The sequence below is a fragment of the Anguilla rostrata genome, chromosome 8, assembly GCF_018555375.3.
Source record: "Anguilla rostrata isolate EN2019 chromosome 8, ASM1855537v3, whole genome shotgun sequence".
Classification (NCBI taxonomy): domain Eukaryota; kingdom Metazoa; phylum Chordata; class Actinopteri; order Anguilliformes; family Anguillidae; genus Anguilla; species Anguilla rostrata.
The window spans coordinates 21,438,002-21,454,088 of NC_057940.1; the positions used below are offsets into that span (position 1 = coordinate 21,438,002).

Genomic DNA, 16,087 nt, shown 5'->3' on the forward strand with positions numbered 1-16,087 from the left:
ATGTGTTTAGCAAAAGAATAATTAACACTGCCCGTTGTCAGGCTTAATGCTTATAGCCGGATCCATCTCCAATCCAACAGTGGCCCATTTACCTCAATGACTGCGATAATTATAGCATTTCTCTATATTGTTGTGATTATCACTTTTTAATGTTAGAAAACTCATGGCCGCAGTTTTACATGACCTCAATATCAGTGATGTAACTCTGCGTGGTAATTGCCATATTAAGTTGTAAGTGACCTAAGGTCTAATGGTGATTGTTTGAGCAGGGGCAGAGGAATGGTAAAGTACATGATGAGCAAATTAACATTTCTGTATGTAGCAGTCTAGCTGCGCCAACACAGATTAAACAAGGGTCTGCTGAGAACTCGAAACATTGGGCTATGGAATCACAGCCAGTGGATGGATCTGGTCAACCTCGACCCTCTGAGTGTTTGCTTTTCACACGTTTCAATCTTGAATTGCTTATCCTTTTTTAAAATGAATTAGCCATTTGAAAACTAAACTCAGGTAGAAACCCCAGAACTTATTAATGTCAGAAACATCCAAAAGTACATGTCTATTAAGTCACTATTTTGTTTAGGAGTCTATTCCAGGCACAATTTAGCCTACCTCTGCAATAACAGAGCACAAAAATCCAACAATCGTGGAAATGAAAGCATCAAAGCTATGCTGACAAGCACCAAGGGGTCAGGACAACCCAAGAGGGGGACAGAAGTGGGTCAGGGAAGTTCTCCTCCAGGACAACAATTGACGCATGCAAATGTCTCATTAGCACTGATGTGCAGGGCCATTTCCTTAGCAATGGGGATGATAGCACTGGACTAACGACAGGTCTAATTGGACCTGTAATAGCAGCCTGACCCTGAGCAGGACCATCAATGCTTCCCGATGGCCACTGAAAAGCCCAGCTCATCCCCGGCCCCAAAGATGCAGTACGGATCTCCAGAACACGCAGATCCTGATGCATGTTAACCCTGCAACCCCATTCCGCACACTACGCAAGCAACAAGTCCTTTCAAATTAGAGCTAAATTAACATCGCCGGGGCGGCCGGCACGCATGAAGGAATGCAATTTAAATCCAATATGAAGTGGAAGCGTGGCGAATAGGGCAAATATGATTTGCCTTAATTAACACGGCGCAATAGAAATTACAATGTAACCGCGGCAGTGTTCTGTGGCAGAGCCTGCCTTCTCCCCCTGCTCAGGAGTGGCCCCTCGGTACTCTGGGCACCCAAAAGCCGCTTTCACGCACGGGACACGGAACATTGGTGCATTAACTTTTCCGGCAATGAGAGTGGCTCCTCTTGTTCAGACAACCAACACCTGTCAGTTATTTTAACAGGTTAATAGCATTCACACATGGCGAGGTTAGTAACTTCTGTCTCAGCAAGCACCTGTCAAATACTTGACAAGAACTAACAAAAGGATGGAAGAAGGTCAAGAGCACAAGCAAGATGCATGCAGTGCTGGAGAGGTTTTGTAAACTTTGGCTTACTAGCCAGAGAACTTAACTAACATAACAAATGAAAAGTGAATCATAAGATCCTGCCACATTTTAATATGCATGTACACCTACAGGAACTTTAGAAACTTCTGTATAACTACTACCGGGTTGTGTACTGCTGGATGGTGTAGCAAGTTAGTAAGGTATCAAGGTGTATGTGCTTCATTTGGTCTACCTTCTCATTTTTAGTAAGAAGCAAGAAACAACACGTTGAGTATTTCATGCTGGATCTGTTAATGATATGGCTTTGTTCACACAAATTAACATTTAATTGTGCTAATTATGTTAACCTAGTAAAATCAACATTTCTTTTAATGATACTAGCTTTTCAGCCGGCAAACTGCCAGAGCAACTTTTTGTGGTAAGGCTGCATGTGCAAAAAGGGTTCAAGACTGGCAGCCTTTGCTATATCTTCTCAGAATATGCCCATACCTTCTCAGAACACCAGACCCTTGTTATGTTACAATGTACGATGGTGCTTCATCAAAAGATGTCAACATGAAGTTTTGGTCACGTTATAGATGGAACGTGTCACGTCTGATTCACGTGCGATTTCCGCTGGATCGTTTGCACTGGATGAGATGCACATCCCCCGAAGCGCTCCAGAGGGTCCAAGCATTGTTGTCTGGCGCTGGAATCTTTACTGGTTCTGGACCTCCCTCCGTGCAGCTTTATTGGCTGCGCTTGGATGGGCTGGACATTTCAATGAGGACTGGCAACAAACAACACAGACAATTCCTTAAAATACCATCACTCTCATTATGCAGTCTGGCCTTTACTTTGAACAACACAATTTAAGGAAGTGTGCAATGTGCATTTTCCCCCTCAAGCTAACAACACCATTTTATTTGATAATGGAAAAGTACCGCATTGTTGATAGGGATAAGCAACACATATTCTTGTTATTCTAAGTTAAGGCCTAACCTATTGAATTCCACTGCGATGCAATAAAATGAAGGCGGTCTTATTCACATTCCACCACCATCACCAGACCCTGTAAACTCCAGACAGAACACAAGGAGTATTCGTTTCAGCACACTGCGCTGGTGGTTTCCAGCAAATATAAACATCTGGAAGGGTTTCAAATGAAACCTAGTCATCAGTGAAAAGTACTTGCTTTGAACCAACATCTTTTTGCATCTTTGTCCACTTTCAAAACCTGCATGCAAATCTTTGCTGTTCCAGCATGACCCCTGAATGTGTAAACATAAAATCCATACAATTACATAGGGCCTAAGCAACTAACTCTTTGGGTTCTTTGAAATCATTTGATACTATAGACAGTTTGTCAGAATTGTAAACTGTTATGATTCACTGTTTGGATTGACAAAGGGTTTGCAAGTCTATTGGTGGTGAAAACATTCTTTCATTTCTTAGTGTCAGATTCAGAGTCCACCAGGCAAAGGGTCTTGTCTGAACCAACCATGAAAGCAAACAACATAGCAATCGATACAAACACCGCCCCTTGTGAAGAGATGGTACGAGGGCATAAACAAACAAGAATTATGAAGCCCGCAACTAGCAGTGTGGAACAGCGCAGCAGCTCGCTTTAAGCTTCAGAAAGGCTAGCCTGCCCTCCTCTGGGAGTCCACCTGCTGCTTGCTAATTTAGCAACAGTGGGCCACAACGGAACGTCCACACACTTTACCCACACCTCCGGGGATAACAGGGTGAAGCTGTGCGGCTGAGCCAGTGCTCCCCCAGAATCAGGGGCTCACGCCTGAGACTCCGTACCTGGGTTCCGCGGAACAGAGTGGGATGAAGAGCGCAGCCGGACTCCTCGGTCGCCGGCGAGGGGCGTGTTTGTTTATCTGTTTGCATGCCTTGCGGAAAGGTGTAAATGGAGGAGGTGGGGGGGATGCACCTCAGACGGGAGTGACGGTTATTTACGATTTCTGTTCGGGGGCACGTATCGGGCGGTTTACGGAGAGAGGTGTTCCCGATCCTGGCGAATTAACAGCCGGCTGGGAAGAACAAGTAAAGCTGGCACCATTCGTTACTGTCAGAGCACTGCCTGCTCATTTTACAGATCATTAAAGCCAATATTCCTAACCTGTATTAGAGCAATCAGAACCGAGCCATTACTGAGACACCGGCCTCAGGGGAGCACCAAAACTACAAGAGGAGACAACACTGCACTGCTCTCTTTCTCTCCCTCACACACACACACACAGATTCAAAAACACAAACACGCACAGACATAAATACACACGTGCGTGCACACACACACACATATATAAACACGCACACACATACAGATTCAAAACACAAACACGCATGAACATATACGCATACGTGTGCGCACACACACATACACACACCCGCTTATACACAGATTTAAAACAAGAACACGCATGTGCATAAATACACGCACGCACACGCACACAGACAAAAATACCCCCCCCACACACACACACACACACACACACACACAACAATGCAGAACTGCACACGCACACATTCCTGTTGTGACATAATGGCAATTAAAACAGGCGTTATAATAGCCGTGGCAGTTATAAGCGTGTAAGTCTGTGGGCAGCACGTGCAGCGGGTGAGTGTGGATCTTGTTATTCCACTCCTGAAGTGCTGCAATCAGAGCTGCGCCCATTACGGCAGCCGAGGCTCCAGGGACAGATTTGTGAAATGAGACCGAATGGGAGAACGACAATACATTGTATTGAGATAAACACCCGCCATTAGCGCAGGCAGTTAAACCTTCATTTTCTAATCCTGAGCTGGACACCGGGGGTCTTTAACTCTTGCTGCGCTGAGATTGAGGGGGGGCATTAGCCCTATACCTTCCCCTGATGTCCATAATCTGTTCTCCTGAGCATGATCAGAGGGCCTCCTTCTTGACTGGGTTGCTTTTTTTCCACAGCCTTTGTCTCTGCAACGTTTCTCCTAAGTTCTCTGACTTTTCAGGTTGGCGATGTTGAATAATTTAGAGACATTCGCAAAATTGGCACAACACGTCAGATTTCAATTTAAACAGTTCTTGTTATAAGAAATGAAGGGTCTAACGATATTTACAATTTAATGTCTGTTTAACAGATTTTTTAAAACAACAAATAACACAAATGGTATACACTAATGTAAAGAACTTACCATAGTATGCTGAAACAGAGTACATACCCATTAGGCCAAATCAATAAACTGAATTTATACTAAACTTGAACTAATTCAGTAATAGGGTGCTCTATCCACTGATATGAAGCAGCATTATGAAATATGAGAACTAGAACAAAATGAATTCAGCAGCGCACAAGTTAGTAGCCATTTCCACATTGTGGATTATTACATAAAATAAAATCAAACTTGGCTTTTAGATAAAAAGCCAAGGACAATGCAACAGTACTTATATCTCACACTCAATGCAAAATACCTATACAATACTGTGAGAAAATCTAGCCAAGCAAAACAAAAAGCAAATACCCAAAACAAAGATAAATAAAAAAGAACCTTCAAGGCATTCAAGGTAAAAAGCTGTAAACTCTGAGCGATGATCAAAGATAAGACAGAGATGTGTTTGAGAACTTTTGGGCAGATACTGCATTAGCTGCATGAGTGCGGGCTCACAAACTATAAACTGCTTTTTTAAACATTAAGTTAGGCAATTGTCTGAATAGATATCTAGTTAAAATTTTAGTAATTCAAATATTGGGTATGGCTGATTACTGCTTGAGACCTAGCTCTGAGCACCAAGTGCATAGCTACAATATGTGCGTGACAATTGTAGCAAATGCAATACGAAAAACTGACTGCAGTCAGGAGTTGTGGACAGGGGTTAAAAATACAAGCAACTATCGCATAATGTATTCATATTTCAATAAACGCCAGACACACTGTAATTGTTGCAGAGTGTTGAAATTAAACACAATACAGGCACATTTATTTACCTCTGCTGAATAGCTAACTAGAGACGAATGTTCATGTCTCATTTTCTATGCTAACCATTCACCCCTTAAGTAGAGTTGAAGAAAAACAAGTTGAGGCAACTTTCTTCAATTTAAAAATATTCAAAAATGAGATTTAATAAATGTATGTGACGCACTGCCACTTTATAATCTGCCCCATGTCTGCCCCAACAGCATATATATTGACAATAAGCACTAACAGTGCCAAGATTTGGGTGAGACAAATCTGACATGATTACAAATGGATTCTGACTACATTTGTATGTAACACAACTTTAAAACCAATTTTCAAAAAAAAGTTCTCCCCCAAGGCACCAATCAAGGCTTTATGATACTAATTCCACAACTTAAACTGGAGCCATTCCCCTTGGGGAATGTATTCACATTTAAGTTGGAAGAATCTCAGCTCTCTGATGTATAACAAGACTCCAATGTCTTCTCTTTCCCCTCTTCCTTTATTTCTTCCTCTCCTTTTCTTGTCTCTCTTACTCTATTTCTCTCTCTGTGCCTCTCTATTCTGACCTGGCACTGTAAAAAGCAGAAAACAATGAACATTTTACACACTTTTTAAAAGATATACATTAATGACAGTCCCTGACAGACTGCATTAATCACGGGGGCCGCCCCCAGAACAGAACTCTTTATCGCCCATCAATTTTCCCGTGGGTTTTAAAGCTGAAGAACGCGCACAAAGAGCCGGTCGCAGGCCGCTGCTGAGAAACACATTAAGGGGCTGTCAGTCGTCTCGCCATGCATCCTGCATCATTCTTTAAGCACATGAGAAGTTCATTATCCCGAGGAGCTCTGGCAAGGAGAGGGCTGGGGGATTAGGGGCCGTCTGCATCGTGCTGTGCCGCCGCGGAAGCGTTGCGCGCCGAAGGAGAGCGAGAGGGCAGAGGGCGTGCCACGCCTCGGCTAATCAAAACAGGCCAACTGATTCTGAGTCGACATGCGGTGTCACAGAAACCATATAAGGCCCACATTAACACTTATTAATTAACCCATTAATTAATTAGCATTAATTACACCATATTAACTCTTGCCGCAAACGCCTGGAGGTCCAGCACTCAAAAAAGGATGCAATCAAATGCAATTCAGTTGACAATAACTCCCAGAGGCCAAATCAGTTCTTTTTAAGGGCAAGTACTTAGGCAAGTACTTATAACACTCTAAACTCTGGCCATAAGCTGGATGTGACAATCAAAATTGACTTCACATTCAATCTGCTGTTATTAAGCTTCAACTTGTGAGAACTTCACAGCTGTGTCTTATCTCACTTCTATTCCACTTGGCCACTTGTGCTAAGATTCAAGGTATTATCATTTTGACAGGACTTCACTGAGAAAAGAACACACGCCTGGCCAATCCATATTACCTGGAGGAACAATGGAAAAAAAATAATTCACGACGGTGACAGCTCAGCAAAATTAATCTCTGTTCAAATCCATTATATATATTTTTAATTAGCTACAAAAACAATGAGTCCCTGCTATTCAAGCAACAGAAATGCATGTCTTGCATTCTTGGTCTAAAGCCACATACTGTATAAAACTAAACTCACATAGACAGATTACAGGCAATAATATGAAAAAGGCAAACTGAATCAGTATGGAAAAGAGCAGCTAAAAGTACAAACTGGATATATACTTGGCTATACTTGGCTGTATTTATAAAAACACTAGGGATAAGCTATAAAGTAAACAATTCATCTGATTTGTGTGCTGTGAAAATTCATAATTAGTTAAATATTCCATGCAAAATTGTATATTTTTATTGCAACATAAATTTTATTCACTTTCTGGAAGAATCTCATACAACTCTGTGAATGTACTGTTGTCCAGCTCGGGCCACGCTACATCAAAGGCGGCGCGTTAGCGTCACTTTTAAGAGGCTCCCTTACGCAAGCCGTTCTTCCCATCTCTGCCCGCTGAGATTGTTCGCCTTCTTAAAAAGCTACGGCTCCTTTGATTTATGATACTTCCCAACAACTAAAATTCAATTTCTGCCTGCATTTTAAGACTCTGATTGCCCCATAAATGAGATAAACTGATGGCAATTCATTCAAAGATCCAACCTCTCTTCCCTTCTCTCCCCCCTTCCCAGAGACGCAACCTGGGCTCTATACATGAACGACTCTGATATTTAAGCAATATGTCTGTATTCTGGAAGCGCTCACTAGAACAGACAAGCTGATGCTAATAGGAAATCTTAGGGAAAGAATGAGGCCCCCTCTGACAGAGAACAAAACTTTGAGGATCTGCACGCGCTGCGTCTAAAGTGCGTTTTTCCCTTGCTCCTCGATCTCGGGATCGCCGCCGCTGTTGTGCGGTGCCCGCCCTGGAGCTGGTAAGCCAACTCCACTCCAAATCACTTAGTTCTAGGCTGGCCTAAATTATTCCAAACTAAATGGGACAGAACAAATGTTGAAAAGGACTAAAGGAAAACGTAATGACTCATCAATACAATGCGGGCAAGTGGGCCCGCCCAGACCCCTAAGCCTCTAATGTTTGCAATCAGTCATTCTAGCCATTAACACCATTAACAGAGTGATAGGACAGCCATTGTCAGGCTGCTGTCAGTCAGCAGATGTTCATACAGGGGGTAGTGAATACAATAATGCCATTTTCTACATCTCTTAACATCCAGCAGGTATGGAATGCCCGCAGCTAAGTAAAATAAGATTAATGCTACGCTCTTATAAGCTATCGTAAGAATCCATTTAACAGAGGCCCTTGTCCAGAGCAAATAATAATGTATACACCATTATGGCACTCATATATATCATTATTCTACGCAAAAACACCCTACAATCATAAGAAAGGCTGAGCTCTCTACAGCCCTACCAAATGTCTACAATTTACCCTAATTATTCATTTCAAAAACACATTAATGTAATTTCTCATTTATTTAATCAAAGACGTTTACACTAAATTCCACGCTACAGTCGTTGAAGCATTACACATTTCATAAATTGCACAGGTGTCTAAAATCTTATGAGAAATTTAGTTGATATACGGTATTTGACCTGTATATCAAAGCATAGGGAATGGTAAACATCTCAAAACTAAGTGAATCAAGGTGAGAAGGTGGTCTTGGTACACTTGATAAAGAAACTGTACAAAACAGATATTCTTCAGTCAGGCAGTGAGCCTGAGATTTTGACATTTTTGTGCTTGCTAGTAAGCTATCCAGCTACGTCTTATTCAGGCAAGCTGTGGTACTCTCTGTGACACGTTGTCATCTACAGAGAACAGTATTTTCAAATACAAAATGCAAGGAGAACTGTGCACCAAGGGGCTCTGCTCAGCGTGCTATACACACCATCACAGACAGCCACAGACATCTCAGGCCAACTGTGGGCTGTTAGTGTTCTACTGTACAAACAGCCCCCCACTGTATGGTGAAAACAAACTAAAGCAGTTTGCAAAAACAGGGACTTCTACTAAAATGAACATATAATCTATGCGCTCAATATGTTTGTACACTTTAATGTGTGAACAACCTACAGGCTAATACTCGTAAATATATAAACAGATAAGAGGGGTACACATGCATGTTATAAAAGTCATGATGATTTTAAATGCTCACATTTAGGGAAGCGTTTCTGCTAACATTATTAATACATTTACACAGGGCGTAAATCATTTAGGATGTATTTACGCTAACGTTATAAATACGTTTACACAGGGTGTAAATCTTATTGATTGATCACTGCCGACATCCCTTTTATGGCCTCTAAACTGCTCTGCCGTGTTTTTACACTGCACTTCCATTAAAGGGCACCATTCATCATCTCAGAAAAGAATCATAATTAATTGGCTACAGGATTTATTGTCGCACCCCCGCTGTGGCCGGAATCAACAGCTCCTCCAGTCGCCATCTCGGTGAAAAGAGGGGCCGGGCCGGGATGCTGTCTGGTACCGAAAGTCACCCTCGTCCGGCATGAGCGGGCCTTTGCTTGCCCCCTCTCTCCAAAGCACCTGTTTTACTTGGCCACTCACCAACAAATGTGGAATAATTCGATTTTTGGACAAAGAAGTCCGAAAGTGTTGTTTGGCTGGGCAGGAGACTAGAGGGCAGAAAAGGATTCTTGGACCTCTCCTGCATTCAGATTACCCGTCGCTGACCTGTGCTCTTGACACCTGATATTCTGCAAAGAGCTCTCCTCCTCCTCTTGGCGTTCGCCTTCTTATGCCTGCCATGCAGGCAGTAAGTACTTTTGATAGGGCTTTTGGTTTGTGTCTGCTCTTCAATATAGACCACGCAGAATCGCACTCAGTGAGTGGATATCCAACTTGAAAGAAGAGGGCTGAGAGAGGGCTGGATGACGGTTCAAGTCTTTTGGCAAAGAGAGCTTAAATACTCTTCTTGAAACTATGCAGTGCATCTTTAAGGTGTAAGATTGCAAATACGTGATTAGAATGTTCTTAACTGAACATTCTAATGCTGATGTAACAATCACTACTGGTAACTGAAAGCAATAGCATTCTAGAACACTGACTTTTCAAAAAAAACATTCCAAAAAAAACCTACTCTCTTACTCTTCAGAGGGTTAAACAAATACAATATTTTTCTGGTCTGAAGATTCTGGTTTGAATGCAATGTGATAATGCACATTTACTATTTGACTATCAAATATCAAAAGCTTCGCTCCGGACATTTGTTCCATGGTTTTAAATGGCACGCCACATTTTTAATTTTATTAAAAAATAAAATTAATTAAATTTTAAATTAAATGCTATTTAATTTAGAATTCAGTAATTCAGCAATTATTCTATTGGATGTCCAATGACATGTCCAACAAATAAAACAAATGATTTTAACACAGAATCCCTATGCTACAAATAGCACTTTTAACAGGAAGAAATTATGAAATGTCGTGGCCATTTAGAGCCATTAATATGCACTGATTCAACCAGAATATTCAACCAGCACATTTACAAACTATATGCAATATGGCATGACGTCTTACCATCAGCTATGCACTTCCTTAGCCCAACATATTATTAGGGCCCAGTAGCACCCTTATAGTAAGACTTGTAGATGGTTACTATGTTGAATGAGATTTTCAGGAGTGTGTTTTCTCAGGCATACATGGAAGAAATGGGCTGAAGTTTTGCATGTGCTGTTTGTGTGCCACGTATATCTTTTATCAAGTACGACAAAGATCCATCAGCTAGTTTTAAAGTAACAAGTTGATTAAAAAGAACTTGAAAGATTAAGTTTTATTGCGCAGATATTAAACAAGGTTGGCTGAAAGATACCACACAAAATTTGATAAGGTGGTATATGGCGTCCGTGGCCAGGTCCATTTTGTGAAATTTGCGAAATTGCAACAACAGACATTAAATTGAACTGCATTTAATCATTATAAACATCCACATGGACTGTTTGCATACTGCGGTTTGATTTCATTCTTCCTATATAAATGATGCCATCAATGGTCCAGTACCATTTTATAAATGCAAGGTGTGTTGGAAAGCATTATCATGACATAAATCATATAATAGCACTGTAGTTCTCTTAGTTGAATTTTCCCACTTTTCAAGCATTGTCAACTCTTACTATCACTTAAAGCACACACACACACACACACATATATATATATATATATATATATACACACACACACACACACACATACATACATACATACATACATACACACATACTCACACACACAGCAATCTTACAGTATCTAGTCTTGATTCAAAGATTTTGATTGCCTTTAGAGTCTGTTATTGCCATTTTGTCAACATGAGGACCAGACTTGCGTCAATGAAAGTCAAGCCATTATGAGGCTGAGCAATAAGAAAATAAACAGTCAGTGACATAGGCCAAACCTTAGGCATACCAAAATTGACTGTTTGGAACATAATTAAGAAGAAAGGGCGCTGGTGAACTAAAAGCTGAGCATGCACATTTTAACTACCTGTGAACCGTTTGATTACAAATCTAAAATTGCGGAGGACAGAGCCAACTCAGGAAGAAAAAAAAAAGTCTTTGTACCAAACATTATGGAGCTCACAGATAAGTCATTTTGGTTGCTTTGTGGCCCCGAGGACTTGTCTTCTAACAAAAACCATCCAATCTGATCTCATCAGCATGGGTACAACCCATCTTATTCAGCTTGTCCCATTTACCATCCGTCAGCCGCTTCTGGGATCACTCACAGAAACAAACGACCCCTCTCCCTCCCCTATCCGTGACTGATGGGGAGGATTGTTCCGCCGGCTCTTTTCGAGGTGGGGTGTCTGAGTGAGCATGCGGGGGGTGAAGGGAACAGGATGGGGCTGGGGGGGTGGGGGCTGAGGAAGTTTCTCAGCCGTGCGGTGGGAACCCCGGGCCTTATGGGTGCTAAGACCGGACATCATTAAAGCTGGGTGAGGGTGACTATTGGGTGTGTGCTCGTTGAGTGTTGGTTCTGAACAGCGTGAGGGCTTGGTAAGTGTTGGTTCTGAGCGTCACTAGGGCTTGGTGGGTGTTTGCTCAGAACATCACTCTAAGCAAATACGGGCTCAGGAGTGAGAAGAAATTCACAGATGAATTAAAAATTTCAACTGTAAAGTTTCAAGAGTCCCCCACCAATCCAGTCAGTGCAGCACTTTGTCAAAGTGATTGTGGAATGGTGTAACTATACTTCACAGGATTTGTGATTCCAGTGCAGACAGGCAGCCTACATGTAAGGTGCTCCTCTGCAAACCCTGGACTGAGCCATGTATTCCACGATTGGTGATTTCAAGATACAGAAAAATCAAACACCAGACTTTCTCTTGCCAGTGTGGACAGAGCGCAAGCACTTTAGTGGTGGACCTTGCAAGTAACACATCTGTAGCTAACCTTCTATTCCTAGAAATTTCTACTTGAATCGCAAATTGAAGGAATTTGCTAAAATTGGAATATCAAATTTAAGTCCCTTGAAAAAAGACCATCATCCCTAGAAAATAAAATCTTGGATTGTAATCCTGTATTGAAAAGACTGCTTGTGTGAATGCTGGGCACATCCGATGAAAGACCTTTTAACATATATTCAATTTCTTAAAGCCTATTTATTTGAGGGGAGATGTAATGAGCTATATAATGTCACATTCTGGCTAATGTTCTAGATTTTTCTGAACAAACTAACACAGGGGAGCTTTAGGGCGGAGTCACCATTGGGCCACCCCTACCTTCGTTCCCGGCGGACGGCCCGTCCGGTTTGGTGATCCCTGTGCTCTTTTTCCGTCTGTGCTTCTTGCGGTTGGCGTGCGGCGAGGGCGGGGGTTCCAGCTTGGGGCTCGTGGCGCTGGTCACACTGGGACTGGAGCTCAGGGCATCTGCAGTTCCATTGGCTGAGGGAAGAGAGGGGTGTGCTGTAGTGATTAACCCTTTGAAGAGCAGTTTTTTTGTTTTGTTTGATGTTTAGTGAAATGTGCTTTTGACAAGAAACGTTTCTCTTTGGACTGAAAAAAAAAGACTGTCCCTTTCACTGATTCTAGATCCTGCAAAAGATTATTTAGATATTTAGATTGTATAAAGGTGCTCAAAGTGGCCAATAGCTGGCCATTACACTGTGCCATTGTCAGGGCTTCAAATCGATGCCCTATGCTATGCCCTATACGTGAAAGCCATGAAACTCATCACTAGTAACAGGGTTTCTGATTGGCTGAATATATGAATAAAGTTTCTTGGGACTACCATCTCCCATACTCTAATAAAGAAAGCCAATCAGAGACTTTTCTTCCAGCGCAAGGTTAGAAAGTTTGGAGAGACTCAGGAATTAATGTTACATATTTATAAGGCTGCAGTTGAAAGTGTACTCACTTTCTCAATTACTGTTCAGGAGAATGAACAGTTAGAAAAGACCACATGCACAGCATCTATAATCATTGGCTGTGAATTCCCCACTGTTTCCTCTATATATGCCATTCATATCCGATGGAAAGCTAAGAAATAGTCCGCTCATCCAGCACATCCTACCAGCTTCTTCTATAAAGCCCTTCCTTCAGAAAACAGGTGCCAGAATATTAGCTGTAGAACCTTTTACCTTCATAACAGCAGCTATCCCACATGCTTATTAAGTGTGGTGCAAATGATGTTAGCAATATGTAGCTGACATATTTAATGTGCTTGACCAACCAAAATAGATTAGGCACGTGTCACTAAAAATAAGATGTGAAGCATCAGTTTGTGGGGCCGCCACCGCCAAGGACGAGACGCGGCGCCTGTGAAAGGAGTCGAGCAGCTGCGACCATAAAAGGAGCAGGTGACAGGCTAGGTACGCCCGGGCCGGGGTAATAAATGGCTATTTAGCCTAGCCGAGGGGAGAGCTTTCGATATGAATGTCCGTGAGTGGCAGAGGTCTGAATGCAGGTGTTGTTTCTTGTAAGTGATTTTACAAATGTGATATTAACCTGCTACTCTGTCAGACCGGGGGGTAGGGGTGGGGGGGCAGTGGTAGTGGTGAGTGGGGGGCTGGCCATCTTTCCTGGCTCCTGACACTTGACAGGACATTGGGAGCCATTACCCGCCCATCCCCTTCCAACCGCCCGCCCGCCCGCCCCCCACCCCTCCAGGACACCATTAGGGTCGTGAAGACAGCTGGGGGGCAGGAGCGCCCGTTGAGCGGCCCCATATTGCCGCACTCATCCCGCGCGGGACCGCTAGCCTCCTCCATTGTATCACATAAAAGACCCATCCTAGTGTGGCAAACTACATTTATCCCCCCCACCCCCGGGAGGAGCGGCAGCGGGACAGGGGGGCCGCCGTCATCGGCCGCGCGTTTTTATAATCACCGCCTCCATCGCCATTAGCCGCCGTATAATATCGGGCCTAATTTGGTCATTATTTATTCTGACAGGGGAGGCGGAGTCATCTTTGGGGAGCGGGACGGGCACAGCGGGAGGGCGGAGGACTGCGGGGTGGAGGACGCCCAAGTTCTCCGGCTGCTCCAGGGTACCTGCCCCGCCAGCACTGAGCACAGGCGGGCGGGGAGAAGCCTGCACCGGCCCGGCCTGTCCGTTCACTTCATTTCTGTGTGGAGCACCCATTGGGTCAGAACCAACACAACACAATGGGTCCTACTGAATTCCCTGTGACATGCTAAACTGCAGAGTCACCAAACCTTCCTCACAGAGGCCAGATCTTTAAAAAAAAAAATTTAATGGTACAGATGGGCATTTTCCACACTGTATTTATGATGTATTTAACAATGTAGGAATAAGAGTGCTGTAAATGTACATAAATGAAGCAGATTTCTTTTTTGAACATATGCTTATCGGCATATTTGTCTGTCTCTTGTGGGCTGTGTGTTTGATACTGTGCAGATTCAGACAACAATGAAGTCACAGATTTTATGTGTCAGAATATTTTTTTTCTCAATGATGAAAGGGCAGAGTATGTCTATGTCTGGCTGCACTTGGTCCCCAGGCTGCCTGTACAGTGTTCAAGGACACACAATTCTAGGTAGCACAACAAATAACAACATCCCTCAGTCATAAGACAACAGAAAATGATAATTACTTAATTTTAAGCAAGAAACAAAAATAATAAAAAAATTTATATTGGATCAGTGTTAATCAATCTGTTGGGAAGATTTGAAAATATAAAAACTCTTGTATACTGGACATTTGGAAGTGAGCCCATAGCTGTGTATAGCTTGGTGTGTATTCAGGTAATGCTTTTATGCAGCTGAGCGTACACGTGTGTTTGACTTTGGGGATGCACACTCTGCTTAATTAACACTCGTATAAATGATTAAAATGTGTAATCTCTAAATTCATAACAGATGTAATGAGGACCGTAATGATGACCCATTTTCAGCTCTGAACGTGTTCGCACGTCCACCACTCCCGCAAAACAGCGAGCGGGGCGTCTGCTTCGATTTCCCAGGCTCCCCCACAACAGCTCCCCGGAGACGCACCATTAGCTGGCGGAGACAGCTGGGGGCACGCGGGTCCGATGAGCCCCCCTCCCTCAGCGTCTGTCCCGTCAGCGCTGCTCCGTATGGCTGCGCGGGGTGCGGAGGCTTGTCCCGTGTCAAGCGACATTTATTTAATGTGGCTTGGGGTTAAAGGGGAGGGATTCCTCCGGGGAGCACTATGTCATAAACACTTTTAATTATCAATTTCTGCCCTTAATGGTCTGGAAAATGACCCCTGTCTCTTCCACCTGTACCACAGGACCACACATATGGAGGATTTCTCTCTCTCTCTCTCTCGCTGCGCCCTACTTGAAGTACATGGCCCTTTGTTTTTCACTTTGGGTTATTTCTTTATCTAATCGCCAAAACCCTGGTCACTGATTTGAAGCAGCAGGAGAGCAGGGCATAAACTGATCTCAACGTGAACATTCAGAGGGCAATAATATACCTACGAAACAAAATTAATTACGTTCCTTTATATTTGCACACGGTGGCTTTGAAGCAAACCAACTGTAACAAGTACTTTAGTGACATAGGGAGCGATAAAATGAAGTGCCTACTCTCTGTCACAATTTGACCCTCCCTATGCATGCCTGTTTCCTGTCAACTGCACACCAGACAATGGCTAAATACGGCACACTGCACACTAAACAACACTCCACACTTGATAGCACGCTACATAAGGGTGGGATACTGCACACTACATAGCATGCAAATCAAACTGAACACCAGATAATGGCTGGATACTGAAGTCTAAATAACCA

At 43.0% G+C, this 16,087-nt stretch overlaps 1 protein-coding gene across 4 annotated transcripts in view; it reads right to left on the reverse strand.

The window, feature by feature from the left end:
• agap3 (ArfGAP with GTPase domain, ankyrin repeat and PH domain 3) overlaps positions 1-16,087 on the reverse strand; it is a 244,476-nt gene that overhangs the window by 30,076 nt on the left and 198,313 nt on the right. For all 4 annotated transcript variants that reach the window (XM_064347035.1, XM_064347033.1, XM_064347032.1 and 1 more), the window contains exon 13: positions 12,592-12,753. In XM_064347035.1, the coding sequence (XP_064203105.1) occupies positions 12,592-12,753 (162 nt within the window). The remainder of the gene's footprint in view (positions 1-12,591; positions 12,754-16,087) is intronic.